The sequence below is a fragment of the Agelaius phoeniceus genome, chromosome 32 (assembly GCF_051311805.1).
Source record: "Agelaius phoeniceus isolate bAgePho1 chromosome 32, bAgePho1.hap1, whole genome shotgun sequence".
NCBI lineage: Eukaryota > Metazoa > Chordata > Aves > Passeriformes > Icteridae > Agelaius > Agelaius phoeniceus.
This window is the reverse complement of record NC_135296.1, coordinates 79,304-91,596: the sequence shown is the minus strand read 5'-3', so window position 1 is coordinate 91,596 and position 12,293 is coordinate 79,304. Positions and strand designations below refer to the sequence as shown.

At 51.9% G+C, this 12,293-nt stretch overlaps 2 protein-coding genes and 1 long non-coding RNA gene across 5 annotated transcripts; 1 reads left to right on the top strand and 2 right to left on the bottom strand.

The window, feature by feature from the left end:
• Window positions 1-42: 42 nt before the first annotated feature.
• Window positions 43-5,671, bottom strand: LOC129133850 (hepatic lectin-like; the record flags this gene model as incomplete). Its single annotated transcript, XM_077192214.1, has 6 exons — window positions 43-347; window positions 1,145-1,257; window positions 2,143-2,294; window positions 2,438-2,506; window positions 3,520-3,627; window positions 5,575-5,671. Coding segments are annotated over 6 exons (693 nt in total), but the record flags the coding sequence as incomplete, so codon positions are not given.
• LOC143696303 (uncharacterized) lies at window positions 2,667-3,500 on the bottom strand. 3 transcript variants are annotated; one of them, XR_013185737.1, is made up of 3 exons: window positions 3,395-3,500; window positions 3,310-3,360; window positions 2,667-3,249 (listed from the first exon to the last, which is right to left on the bottom strand). It is a non-coding gene; the product is annotated as an uncharacterized LOC143696303 (long non-coding RNA). The 3 variants fall into 3 exon arrangements; XR_013185736.1 differs by having other exon boundaries at window positions 2,667-3,360; XR_013185738.1 differs by lacking the exon at window positions 3,310-3,360 and having other exon boundaries at window positions 2,667-3,215; window positions 3,395-3,499.
• Window positions 5,672-6,327: 656 nt separating the features above from the next.
• PIN1 (peptidylprolyl cis/trans isomerase, NIMA-interacting 1) lies at window positions 6,328-9,889 on the top strand. The gene is made up of 4 exons (XM_054653523.2): window positions 6,328-6,463; window positions 7,699-7,890; window positions 8,328-8,438; window positions 8,999-9,889. The coding sequence occupies exons 1-4, from the start codon at window positions 6,406-6,408 to the stop codon at window positions 9,106-9,108; spliced, it is 471 nt and encodes a 156-aa protein (XP_054509498.1). The 5' UTR covers window positions 6,328-6,405; the 3' UTR covers window positions 9,109-9,889.
• Window positions 9,890-12,293: the final 2,404 nt, after the last annotated feature.

The window sequence follows — 12,293 nt, the reverse complement described above, 5'->3', positions numbered from 1 at the left end:
CAAACCTCCCAAAATCTGGGAAAACTCAAGGAGAAAGTTCAGGAAAATCCCAAATTCGCCCCAAACCAGAGCAGGAATCTCCTTTTATTCCCTTAAAAAATCCACATTTTTTTCGGGAATTTCGCACCGCAGCCCCGCAGGGGGGTGGGAAAATCGGGAAAATCGGGAAAATCGGGCATGGGGATCCCGGATTTCAGTGGGCGAAGGGGGATTTTTGGGAGAGGGGGCGCTCGCAGACGAAGAAGCACTCGAAGGTGCAGTGGACGTCGTTCCACTTGCCGGAGATCCAGAGGTGGGCGCAATCCTCGTTCTTCCCGCTGTCGTTGGGCTCCCCCTCCCGCCAGAACCTGGGAGGAAAGCCGGGGTTTGGGATGGGGAGGGCTGGCGGGAGGAAGCCCCCGTGAAAATTCACCATTTTTTTTGGGGGGGGGGGGGAAATTCAGCAAAAATCCCGAGTTTTGGGGAGTGAAACTCCCCGAAATTCCAACATTAAGGGGGAGAAATTCTCCCTAAACATTCCAGTATTTGGAGGGTTTTTTGGGAGGGAATCCCCCAGAATTCCAACATTTGGGCTCCGCTATCCCCAAATCCCAATTCTTGGCTCGCTTTCTGCGGAGAAAATTCCAAGAATACCCCCCCAAATTTGTGGGATTTCCGAGGGGGGAAAAAAATCCCAGTCCCAATTTTGGGGTGGAATCCCGGGATTTTGGGGTGGAATTCCGGGGTTTTGGGGTGGAATCCCGGGGTTTTGGGGTGGAACTCCGGGGTTTTGGGGTGGAATTCCGGGATTTTGGGGTGGAATTCCGGGATTTTGGGGTGGAATTCTGGGGTTTTGGGGTGAAACTCTGGGATTTTGGGGTGGAATTCCGGGGTTTTGGGGTGGAATCCCGGGATTTTGGGGTGGAATTCCGGGGTTTTGGGGTGAAACTCTGGGATTTTGGGGTGGAATTCTGTGATTTTGGGGTGGAACTCTGGGGTTTTGGGGTGGAATTCCGGGGTTTTGGGGTGGAATTCTGTGATTTTGGGGTGGAATTCTGGGGTTTTGGGGTGGAATTCCGGGGTTTTGGGGTGGAATCCCGGGGTTTTGGGGTGAAACTCTGGGATTTTGGGGTGGAATTCCGGGGTTTTGGGACGCGGGGCTCACGTGAAGGAGGATTTGTAGTCGGTGCCGTCGACCCATTCCCAGTTTCCCTCGGAATTGCGGTCGGTGAGGCCGATCCAGAAGCGCTCGTTCCGCGCGCGGGACATCAGGAACTGCTGCAGCGGGGGAAAACCGGGATCACCGGGGGCTTTGGGATCGGTGGGAAAAAAGGGAAAATCGGGAAAATCGGGACAATCCGGGTTGGGATCAGGATCCGAATTTCAGATTTGGGATCGGGATTTAGGATTTGGGATTTGCTCGGGGAAGCTGACGCTGATGGCGAGGTTTGTGCGGCATTTGGGAATTCCCTTTGGGATTTAGGATTTGGGCTTCAAGATCTGGGATTTGGGCTCAGGATTTGGGGTCAGTTGGGGATTTGGGGCACAGGATTCAGGATTGGGATTCGGATCAGGATGGGGATTTGGCCACGGGACTTTGGTATTTGGGATTGGGATCAGGGTGGGGATCGGGGATGGGGATTTTTGAGATTTGGGAGCAGGATGGGGATTTGGAATTGGGATTTGGGGTTGGGATCAGGATGGGGATTTGGAATTGGGATTCGGGATTGGGATTTGGGGCTGGGATCAGGATGGGATTCAGGATTGGGATTTGGGGTTGGGATCAGGATGGGGATTCGGGATTGGGATTTGGGGTTGGGATCAGGGTGGGGATTTGGGATTGGGATTTGGGGCTGGGATCAGGGTGGGGATTTGGGATTGGGATTCGGGGTCAGGATGGGGATCAGGGTGGGGATTCGGGATTGGGATTTGGGGTTGGGATCAGGGCGGGGATTCGGGATTGGGATTTGGGGTTGGGATCAGGGTGGGGATTCGGGATTGGGATTTGGGGTCAGGATGGGGATTCGGGATTGGGATTCGGGGTCAGGATGGGGATCAGGGACAGGGATTGTGAGGATTTGGGATGGGGAGTGGGGATTTCAGGGATCTGGGATCAGGGAATTTTGGGAATTTCGGGAATTATTTTGGGAATTCCGGGGTCACCTGCTCGGCGAAGCTGCCCACCACGGCCAGGTCGGCGCGGCGCTCCCGGCACCGCTCCCGCGCCCGCTCCCAGCTCAGCCGAGCCAGCGAGAAATAATAACAATTCCCAGAGAAATATTCCCATTCCCGGGAATCCGCCCCGCACGGGAACACTGCGGGAGCGACGCGGGGAGGGAAAAATCACCCAGAGCCCGGGACTCGGGAATCCTCTGCCCCTGAATCCCCCAGGAACGGGGAAACCGGGGATATCCAGAGGGGGAGATTTCAGGGAATTGTGGGGAATTTCGGGACTTACGGAAGGAATCCCAGCTGGAAAAATTCCACTCCTGTTTCTCCTGGTGGAGTTTGGAGGAAATGGAGGAAACTGGGGGGGGGGGGGGAGAAAAAAAAGAGGGAAAAATTCCCGAAAAATCGGAATTCTGCTTTTTTTGGGGGGGATTTCTAACACTTTGTATCCCAGTATTTGGGGAATTTGGGAATTTCCTGCCCCAGTTCCAGACAGAATTTGGGGTTTTTTTTTTGGGGGGGATTGGGATGGGAATGAGGGAATTCAGGGAATTTGGGAATGAGGGAAATCAGGGAACTTGGGATGGAATGAGGGAATGAGGATGAAATTCCAGGATTTGGGATGGATGGAGGGGGGGAGTTCCTCCACACAGAATTCGGGAATTACGGGGAATTTTGGGACTTGGGATGGGAATTCAGGGAATTCCGGGAGTTGGGATGGATGGGAACAGAGAGGGGGGAATTGAGGGGAATTGAAGGATTTGGGAACTCAGGGAATTGGGACGGATGGGAATTGGGGGGAATTGAGGGGAATTGAAGGATTTGGGACCTCAGGGAATTGGGATGGATGGGACCTCAGGGAATTGGGGGAATTCATGGATTTGGGATCTCAGGGAATTGGGGGAATTCATGGATTTGGGACCTCAGGGAATTGGGGGAATTCAAGGATTTGGGACCTCAGGGAATTGGGACGGATGGGAATTGGGGGGAATTGGGGGAATTGAAGGATTTGGGATCTCAGGGAATTGGGATGGATGGGATCTGGGGGGAATTGAAGGATTTGGGACCTCAGGGAATTGGGGGAATTGAAGGATTTGGGATCTCAGGGAATCGGGATGGATGGGAACTGGGGGGAATCGAGGGAATTGAAGGATTTGGGACCTCAGGGAATTGGGACGGATGGGATCTGGGGGGAATTGAAGGATTTGGGACCTCAGTGAATCGGGGGAATTGAAGGATTTGGGACCTCGGGGAATCGGGACGGATGGGAATTGGGGTGAATTTCCCGGCCTGGATTCCGGGAACGCCGAGGAATTCCGGGGTTTGGGGCGGCTGTTTTGGGGGCTCTGGGAATGTTTGGGGGGCCCCCACCTCTGGCCAGCGCCAGGGCGCTGAGGCCCAGCAGCAGCAGCGAGGAGAGCGCCAGGCTCAGGTACACGGCCGGGAAGGAGCGGAGCCGCGCCGGGAGCGCCCCGGCGCCTGGAAAACGGGGGGAAAAAACGGGAAATTGGGAAAAACGGGGGGAGAAACGGGGAAAAAACGGGCAGAAAATGGGAATAAAATGGGGAGAAATGGTGAGAAACGGGGGGAAATGGATAAAATTGGGAGAAATGGGGATAAAATGGGAAAGAAATGGGATAAAAGGGGGAAAATCAGGGGGAAATGGGAAATAAAGGGATAAAACGAGGAAAACAGGAGGAAATGGGATGAAACTGAGATAAAATGGGGGGAAATGGGGAAAACCCAATAGATCCAGGGGTAATCCAACAAATTCGGAGGGGACATGAAAAGAAATCCAGGGAAACTTTGGGAAAATCCAGGAAAATGGAGGGGAAATGAAGGGAAAAATCCTGGGAAAAATCAGGGAAAAATTCAAGGAAAATGTGGGGAAAATTCGGGGAAAATGCAAGGAAAATCCCTCCCTGCTCTTCCCAGGATTTCCCCCCAGCTTTTCCCACTCTGTTTGTCCAGGGGTTAATCAATAACCGGGAATGCTCTGAGTTTGCCGCCAGGACGGGAAAATTTAGGAATAATTCGTGGGTTTTGGGCTTCTTTTATTGGGATTCTTTTGGGAATTATTCAGGGATTCGCCCCTGATTAATTCCAGAACTATTTTATTTGGAATCATTTGCTTCAATGATTCCTTCGGGAATTATTTAACGAATTCTTTTGGGAATTGTTGGGGAATTATTCAGGGAATTATTTTTTAATAATTTCCCAATTACTTCTGGAATTGTTTTGGGATTCCCAGGAATTTGAAGCTCCCCGGAGTGGAATTTTTGGAATTATCCAAATTCCCTGATCAGGGGAGGAAGAGAGAAGGAAAGGCCCTTGGAAAAACCCCTGGAAAAGCAAGAAAAATCCAGGAATTCCACCTGGGATGAGGCGCAGTTCATCCTGGAGCTCCTCCTCGTCCATCCTGGGATTGTTGGGGGGATTTTTTTGATTTTCTGGATCAGAGGCCACAGGGGCACTCCGGAGATGATCCTGGGATTGTTTCAGTTCCTCCTTCCTCTCCAGAGGGTTAAAATTTAATCCAAGAATTTTTTGGGGCTGGATTTTTGGGCTTGGAGCCAATTCCAGAGAATTGCATCCGAGGATTTTTTTTGATTTTTAGTGGGTTTTTCTTTTGATTATTAAGTGGATTTTTTAGTTTTGGTTTTTTTTTTTTTTTTTGATGGAGGGGGGGATTTCCGTGGACATTTCCTGGATTTCTGTGAGGCTTTCATTGATTTTTATGGATTGTTCTGATTTTTTTTTTTTAAATTTTAGGGCAATTTAAAAGATTTTAATGGATTCCTTGGATCTTGATGGGTTATTTTTTGGGTTGCAGCGCATTTTTTAATTTTTCTGGATTAAAAAAAAAAAGGTAAATTTTTGTGCATTTGTGGGCATTTTTAAATTTATTTTGAGGATTTTGGGCAACGTTTCTTTGAATTTCAGAGATTTTGGCAAATTTTTATTTGAATTTTGGTGGCTGCTGGGGGGATTTTTTGGGAATTTTCAAGGATTTTCCTCCTCCTTTGAATCAAAACCACAAATACGGAAATAAAGCGAGCCTGGGAAATCTGAACAATCCCAAAAAAGCTTAGATTTGGGAACCAATCCCGCAATTCCGAGGTCACAGAGACCTGGATTTCATCACCAGGGCCAAATTCCGGCCGAATTCTTTGCCAAAATTCCCGAGGATTTGGGGTCAAAACGGACCAAAATGGCGGCAGGCCCTGAGGGGCGGTGGAAAGGGCGGGAAAAAAGGGCGGGAAGAAGGTGGGGAAAGGGAAGGAAAAAGGCGAGGCCGGGGTGGCTCTGGGCGCCGTTCGTCCCCTGCCAGTCCCCGTTGTCCCCAGTGGCTCCTCAGAGCCCCCCATGGAACCCAAAGACCCCCCCAGTAACTCTCAGTAGCTCCCAGTAACCCCCAGTACCGACCCGTGGGGGGGCCCAGGCCGCTCCTGCCGCCATCTTGGCCGTTGCTATCAACAAACGCCGCTGCCAGGCAACGCTTCAGGTAACCGGCGTCGGCGTGACGTCACGTCCCATACACAATGATGTCAGTTCCGGGCCCAGCACAATGGCGGCCTGGAGGTACCCGGTGGGTTCTGGAGGCACCGGGAGTGCTCAGGAAATACCGGGACGCCCCTGAGGGGTCTAGGGGAGGCTCCGGAGGTCCCGGGGGAGGCTGCGCAACCCCGTCGTCCCCCCCCAAATCCGCCAACCCACCCCCCGTTGGCCTTAATTCTTACTGCGGATGAGATCCAGGACGGGGATGAACGACCACGAGCCGCTGACGCGTCCGCTCCGTGTCCCCCTGTTCTCCCGGTGTTCTTCGTTTTCCTCCCCACCCCCAGTTCTCTCCCTCCCATCCCCTCTGTGACCAAATCGGCGCCACGCTGAGGATTTGAACCGGCCGCGCGCGTTCTGGAGCGTTGAATTTATTGATAATAAAGCTGCTTTTGAAGTCCCGGTTATTTCGTGGTTATTCCCGGTGGGACCGGGACGACCTAACCAGCAGGAGTGGAGGCGGCAGTTCGTCTTTGCGTTCCGGTTAAGTTTGTCCACCCACGACCACCGTCCCTCCTTTCCCGCGCCCTTCTCGACTTCACCGCGCGCCTGATTGACGCGTGGCTTCACCAATAGAATTGCGCGACGAAGGCCGCCGCGTCTCTTCCGACCAATGGAAGCGCGAGCAGGGCGGGTTTACCCGCCCCCTCCGCGCGCCGGTGTGGGCGGCCCGCGCAGGGCGGGCAGAGGGAAGGGAAGATGGCGGAGGAGGAGAAGCTGCCCGCGGGGTGGGAGAAACGCATGAGCCGCAGCTCCGGTGAGGGCCTGAGGGCGTGGGGCTACCGGGGGAGGGCGCGGGGAAGGAGCGGCGGCGATGGGGGAGGTGGGAAGGGGGGGGTGGCGGCGTTGGGCTCTGGAGGCGATGAGGGGGCGTGGGGGGGGGGCGGTGCGTGAGGGGAATTTGACGGGGGAGGGCTCCGAATTGAGGGGGGGGGGGGGGGTCTTGTGGGGATCATCGCCTCAGGGAGGGGGAGTCACTCTCGTGAGGGAAATTTGGGTGGAGGTCCCCAGTTCAGGGGGTTCTGAGGGGGGTCTTCACCTCAGGGAAGGGGGACACCTCCGTGAGGGAATTTTTGAGGGGGCGCCAACTCCGTGAGGGGAATTTGAGGGGGGTCTCCCTCGTGACGGGAATTTGGGGGGGGGGGATCGTCGCCTCAGGGAAGGAAGGACCCCAGTTGAGGATTTGGGTGGGGGTCACTCCCCAGCAGGAAGGGGCTCAGAATTGGGGAGGTTTTTCGGGGGTGAGAAGTTGATTTTTTGGGGTCCAAACTTGGTTCTGGGGGTCAGGACCTTGTAGTTTGGGGTCTATAACTTGGGGTTTGGTGAGTTGATCACTGATCAATAACCAATAATTGATCAATATCCCCTAGGAAGGGTGTACTACTTCAACCACCTGATGGTGGGGTCAATCCTGGGGTCTATAATCTGGTTTTTGTATCTTTAAGCTGTTTTTTCACTGCCAATCTCTAACCAATCAGTGATCAATAGACAATAATTGATCAACAACTCTGTGGGATGGTTTTATTGCTTCAGCCACTTTGATGAACACAAGTCTGTGTTGTCCATCAGTGGATTTTTGGGGTCTTTAATCTGGTTTTTGGGTTCCATAACCTCCATGTTCAGCATCAATCAGTAACTAATCACTGATCAATAACTGATATTTGATCAATAGCTCCCTGGGGAGGCTGTACTATTTCAACCACCAGACAAACGCCAGCCAGCAGGGTCATTGAGCTGGGATTTGGTGTGAATAACCTGTTTTTTTCAGCGTAAATCAATGCCTGATCACCAACCAATAACCAATAGCTGATCAATAACCCCATAGGACGCATGTACTACTTCAACCACCTGGTGAACACGAGTCAGCGGGGTCAATATGGGGGCCTGCCAGAGGGGTGTTGGTGCCAATAACCAGGATTTTTGATACCAATCAGTAACCAATCAACAACAAATAACCAATAAGTGATCAATAACCGATCGATACCCCCTCAGGCCGGGTGTATTACTTCAACCACCTGACGAACGCCAGCCAATGGGAGCGGCCGAGCGGGGGCGCGCGGGCGGAGCCGGGGCGCGTGCGCTGCTCGCACCTGCTGGTCAAGCACAACCAATCGCGGCGGCCGAGCAGCTGGAGGCAGGAGCGCATCACCCGCTCCAAGGAGGAGGCGCTGGAGCTCATCAACGGCGAGTGCTGGGCGTTCCCGGGAATGCTGAGGGGGTCTGGGGAATGCTGGGAATGTCGGGGAATCCTGGGAATGCTGGGGAATTCCTGGGAATGCCGGGGGGATCCTGGGAATCGCAGCTGGAGGCAGGAGCGCATCACCCGCTCCAAGGAGGAGGCGCTGGAGCTCATCAACGGCGAGTGCTGGGCATTCCTGGAAATTCCTGGGAATGCCAGGGAAAAAAACCCTGGGAATGGTGATTTTGGGGGGAAAAAAAAGTGGGAATTGTGGGTTTTTTTTTTTTTTTTGGAAGAAAACCTGCAGGGATGTTCGTTTGGGGTGGTTTTGAGGATGTTTCGGGGCTCTGTCTCCTTTCCTGTGGAATTTGCGGCATCCAGGGAATTTCGGGAGGGGTTTGGATGCCTAAATTTGAGGTTTTTCCTGGTTTTTTTTTTCCAGGTTACATCCAGAAGATCAAATCAGGAGAGGAGGATTTTGAGTCTTTGGCTTCGCAGTTCAGCGACTGCAGCTCAGCCAAGGCTGGGGGGGACCTGGGAGCATTCGGGAGAGGTGAGGGATTCATCCCAAAAAAACTCCAAATCCCTCAATTCCAGGGGATTCATCCCAAAAAATTCCAAATCCCTCAATTCCAGGGATTCATTCCCAAAAAAACTCCAAATCCCTCAGTTCCACAGGATTCATCCCAATAAAACCCAAATCCATAGTTTTTTAGGGATTTATCCCCCCAAAAAACTCCAAATCCCCCATAATTCCAACTGGAATCAAGTCCCCCCCTTCAAATCCCTGATTTTTCTTTGGGAAACCCCCCAAATCCCAAATCTTTTATGGAATTTTGGGTGGTACTACCTCTTTTTTTTAGGTTGAAACCTCCCTAAATGTGGGGGTTTTTTTCCCTTTATGACACAAAATTCCATGCAGCATCAATCCAGCAGGACAAACTCCCGGAATCAATCCCCCCCTACCCCTTCCAAATCCCAGAGTTTTCCTCAGGAAGCACCCCGGATCCCAATTTTTTTTTGCGGAATTTCGGGTTGCAGGGCAGATGCAGAAGTTTTCCTCGGGAAGCACCCCGGATCCCAATTTTTTTTTTGCGGAATTTCGGGTTGCAGGGCAGATGCAGAAGCCGTTCGAGGACGCCTCGTTCGCGCTGCGGGCCGGCGAGATGAGCGGCCCCGTGTTCACCGAGTCCGGGATCCACATCATCCTCCGCACGGAGTGAAGTGCCTTGGCAGGGCAGGGCCTCCGGGGAATCCACGGGGAGCCGGTGGGGACCCACGGGAATCTATGGAGGCCCTCAGGAATCCATGGGGAAGCCACGGGAATCCGTGGAAGTCCTGGGGGATCCGTGGGGATCCGCCGGGATCTGTAGAAATCTGTTAACTCTGCGGGAAGCTGTGGGAATTCTCAGGAATCCACGGGAATCCTCAGGAAATCCATGGGAATCTATGGAGATCCATGGGAATTCACAGGAATTCATGGAAGTCCATGGAGATCCATGGGAGTCTATGGGAATCCTCAGGAATTCACGGGAACTCACGGAAATCCTCAGGAATTGATGGGAATCTATGGAAATCCTCAGGAGTCCATGGGAATTCGTGGAGGTCCGTGGGAATCCTCAGGAATCCACAGGAAATCCATGGGAATCCACAGGAAATCCATGGAATCCACGGGAGTCCATGGAATCCACAGAAATCCATGGGAATCCACGGAAATCCATGGGAATCCACAGAAATCCATGGGAATCCCGCCCTGCGCTCCCCACCACGAACTCCAGATCCCACAACTCCATTATTCCCTCCTGGGTGGGAGGAAATACAGGGAATTCCTGCAGTTTTTGGGAATGTTGGGTCAGCCAGAGCCGGCTCCCGGCGGTCCCATGGTGGTGGCGGTGACAATGGCAACGATGGCGATGGCCAGCAGTGACAGTGACAGCAAGGACAATGCCCGACAGTGACAGTGACAGTGACAGCAAGGACAATGGCCAGCAGTGACAGTGACAGTGACAGCAGGGACAATGACAATCACCAACAATGGTGACCATGACCATGACTAACGATGGTGACAACAATGACAATGACCAGTGGTGGTGACAGTGACCACGATAATGGTGGTGATGGCAATGACCATGACCAACGATGGCGACAGTGACCAACGATGGTGACAATGACCATGACCATGACCAATGATGGTGACAATGACGATGTCCAGTGGTGGTGACAATGACAAATGAAGGTGACAATGACAATGCCCAATGAGGGTGACAATGACCAACGATGGTGACTGTGAGCAACAACCAACAAAGGTGACAATGACAATGACCAGCGACGGTGATGACAACGATGACCAGCCATGGCAATGGCCAACAATGATGACAGTGATGATGATGATGATGACAGTGACAGTGGTGATGAATACACTGATGACGATGACACCGATGACACCGATGACACCAATGACAATGACACCAATGGCACCGATGACGATGACACCGATGACACCAATGACACCAATGACACCAATGGCACCGATGACAATGACACCGATGACACCAATGACACCAATGACACCAATGGCACCGATGACAATGACACCAATGATGATGACACCGATGACGATGACACCAATGACACCGATGACGATGACACCGATGACAATGGCACCGATGGCACCAATGACAATGACACCGATGACACCGATGACAATGACACCAATGACACTGATGACAATGACACCGATGACAATGACGACAATGACAATGATGACACTGATGACAATGACACCGATGACAATGACACCAATGGCACCGATGACAATGACACCAATGACAATGACACCGCTGACACCGATGGCACCAATGACAATGGCACCAATGACAATGACACCAATGACACCGATGACACCGATGACCGCGCCGCCGCCGAAGGTGCCGTGGCCAGTGCCAGGCCAGGCCTCTCCCCCACCCCCTGCATGTTTATTTAACTCATTCCTGCTCTTTTCTCCCCAAAAAACGCCCCCGATCCGAAGGCTCCGCTTGATTCAAGCCATTAATTAATAATTACTCGTTAATTAATAGCAAAGATGAGGCAGCTCCCGTGGTGTCCCTCCACAGCGTCCGTCCGGATTATCCCGGGAATTTCCTGGCACCATCGCTTGGACTTCCAAAAAACCGCCGGATTTTTGGGGTAAATTCACAGGAAATTGGGAAAAAGTGGCCGGAGTTCTGTTTTCCCGCCCTTTTGGGGCCACAGGTTTTCAGTTTGGGGTGAAAAAAAGTTGGATTTGGGGAGGTTTTTTCCGAGATTTTTTGGTTCTGCTGTTTCTTCTGCTTCGTTCAGTGGGAAAAAACCAGGAAAAATCCCAAAAATCCCAGCTTGGATCCGTGCAAAAATTCCCAAAAAAAGCTGTAAAGCCCCGGCTCTTTTCCTGCAGAAATAAATCCCCCTCCAGTGGAATTTCTGGTAATTCTGGGTCTTTCTTTCTCCCTCTTTTTTTTTTTTTAATAAATTGGATTTTTTTTTTGTTTGGTTTTTTTGGTGGGATTTGGAGCTTAAAATGGACAGAAAACGGGCTAAAATTGGGAATTTTGGGATTTATTTAATAGGAAAATGGGATTTATTAGTAGGACATAATTGGATTTGTTAATAGGGAATAATTGAATTTATTTCATAGGAAATATGGGGTTAATGGGAAATGTGGGATTTATCAATAGGGAATATGGAATATTTAATTAATAGGGAATGGATTTATTTAATGGAGAATATGGGATTTATTTAATGGGGAATATGGGATGTAGGAGGCAGTTGCAGGGGGTCCTGGGGACCCCCTTAAAACCCCCAAATCGCCCTAAAATCCCCCAAATACTCCCCGTAATCCCAAAAAACCACAAATACCCTCTAAATTCTCCCAAATCCCCTCCAAATCCTCCCAAACCCAAAATATCCTCCAGATCAAAGGGATTTGGGGGGAATTTAGGGGGATTTGGGGTTTTTGGGAGGGAGATTTTAGCTTGGGGGGCGAGGGGCAGAATTTGGGGGGATTTGGGGTTTTTTGGGGGGTTTGGGATTTTTTGGGAGGGGGCTTGGAGGGGGTTGGGGAGGATTTGGGGATTTTGAGGAGGAGGATTTCAGGGGGGGGGTGTGGAGTGGATTTGGGGGAGTTTTGGGGGGATTTAGGGGGGATTTAGGGGGGATTTGCGGAATTTGGGGGCGGTTTCGGAGAATTTGGGGGGATTTGGAGAGCCGGGAAGAAAGGGAGGGGTGGGAACCACGAGACCACGCCCCCCCACCACCTCCCCCCCCAAGTCCCCCCCAAAATCCCCCAAATCCCCCCAAAATCCTCTCCCCCCTCCCTCACCTGCCCCCGCCGACCCCTCCCCAGATTTTTGGGGATTTTTGGGGGATTTTT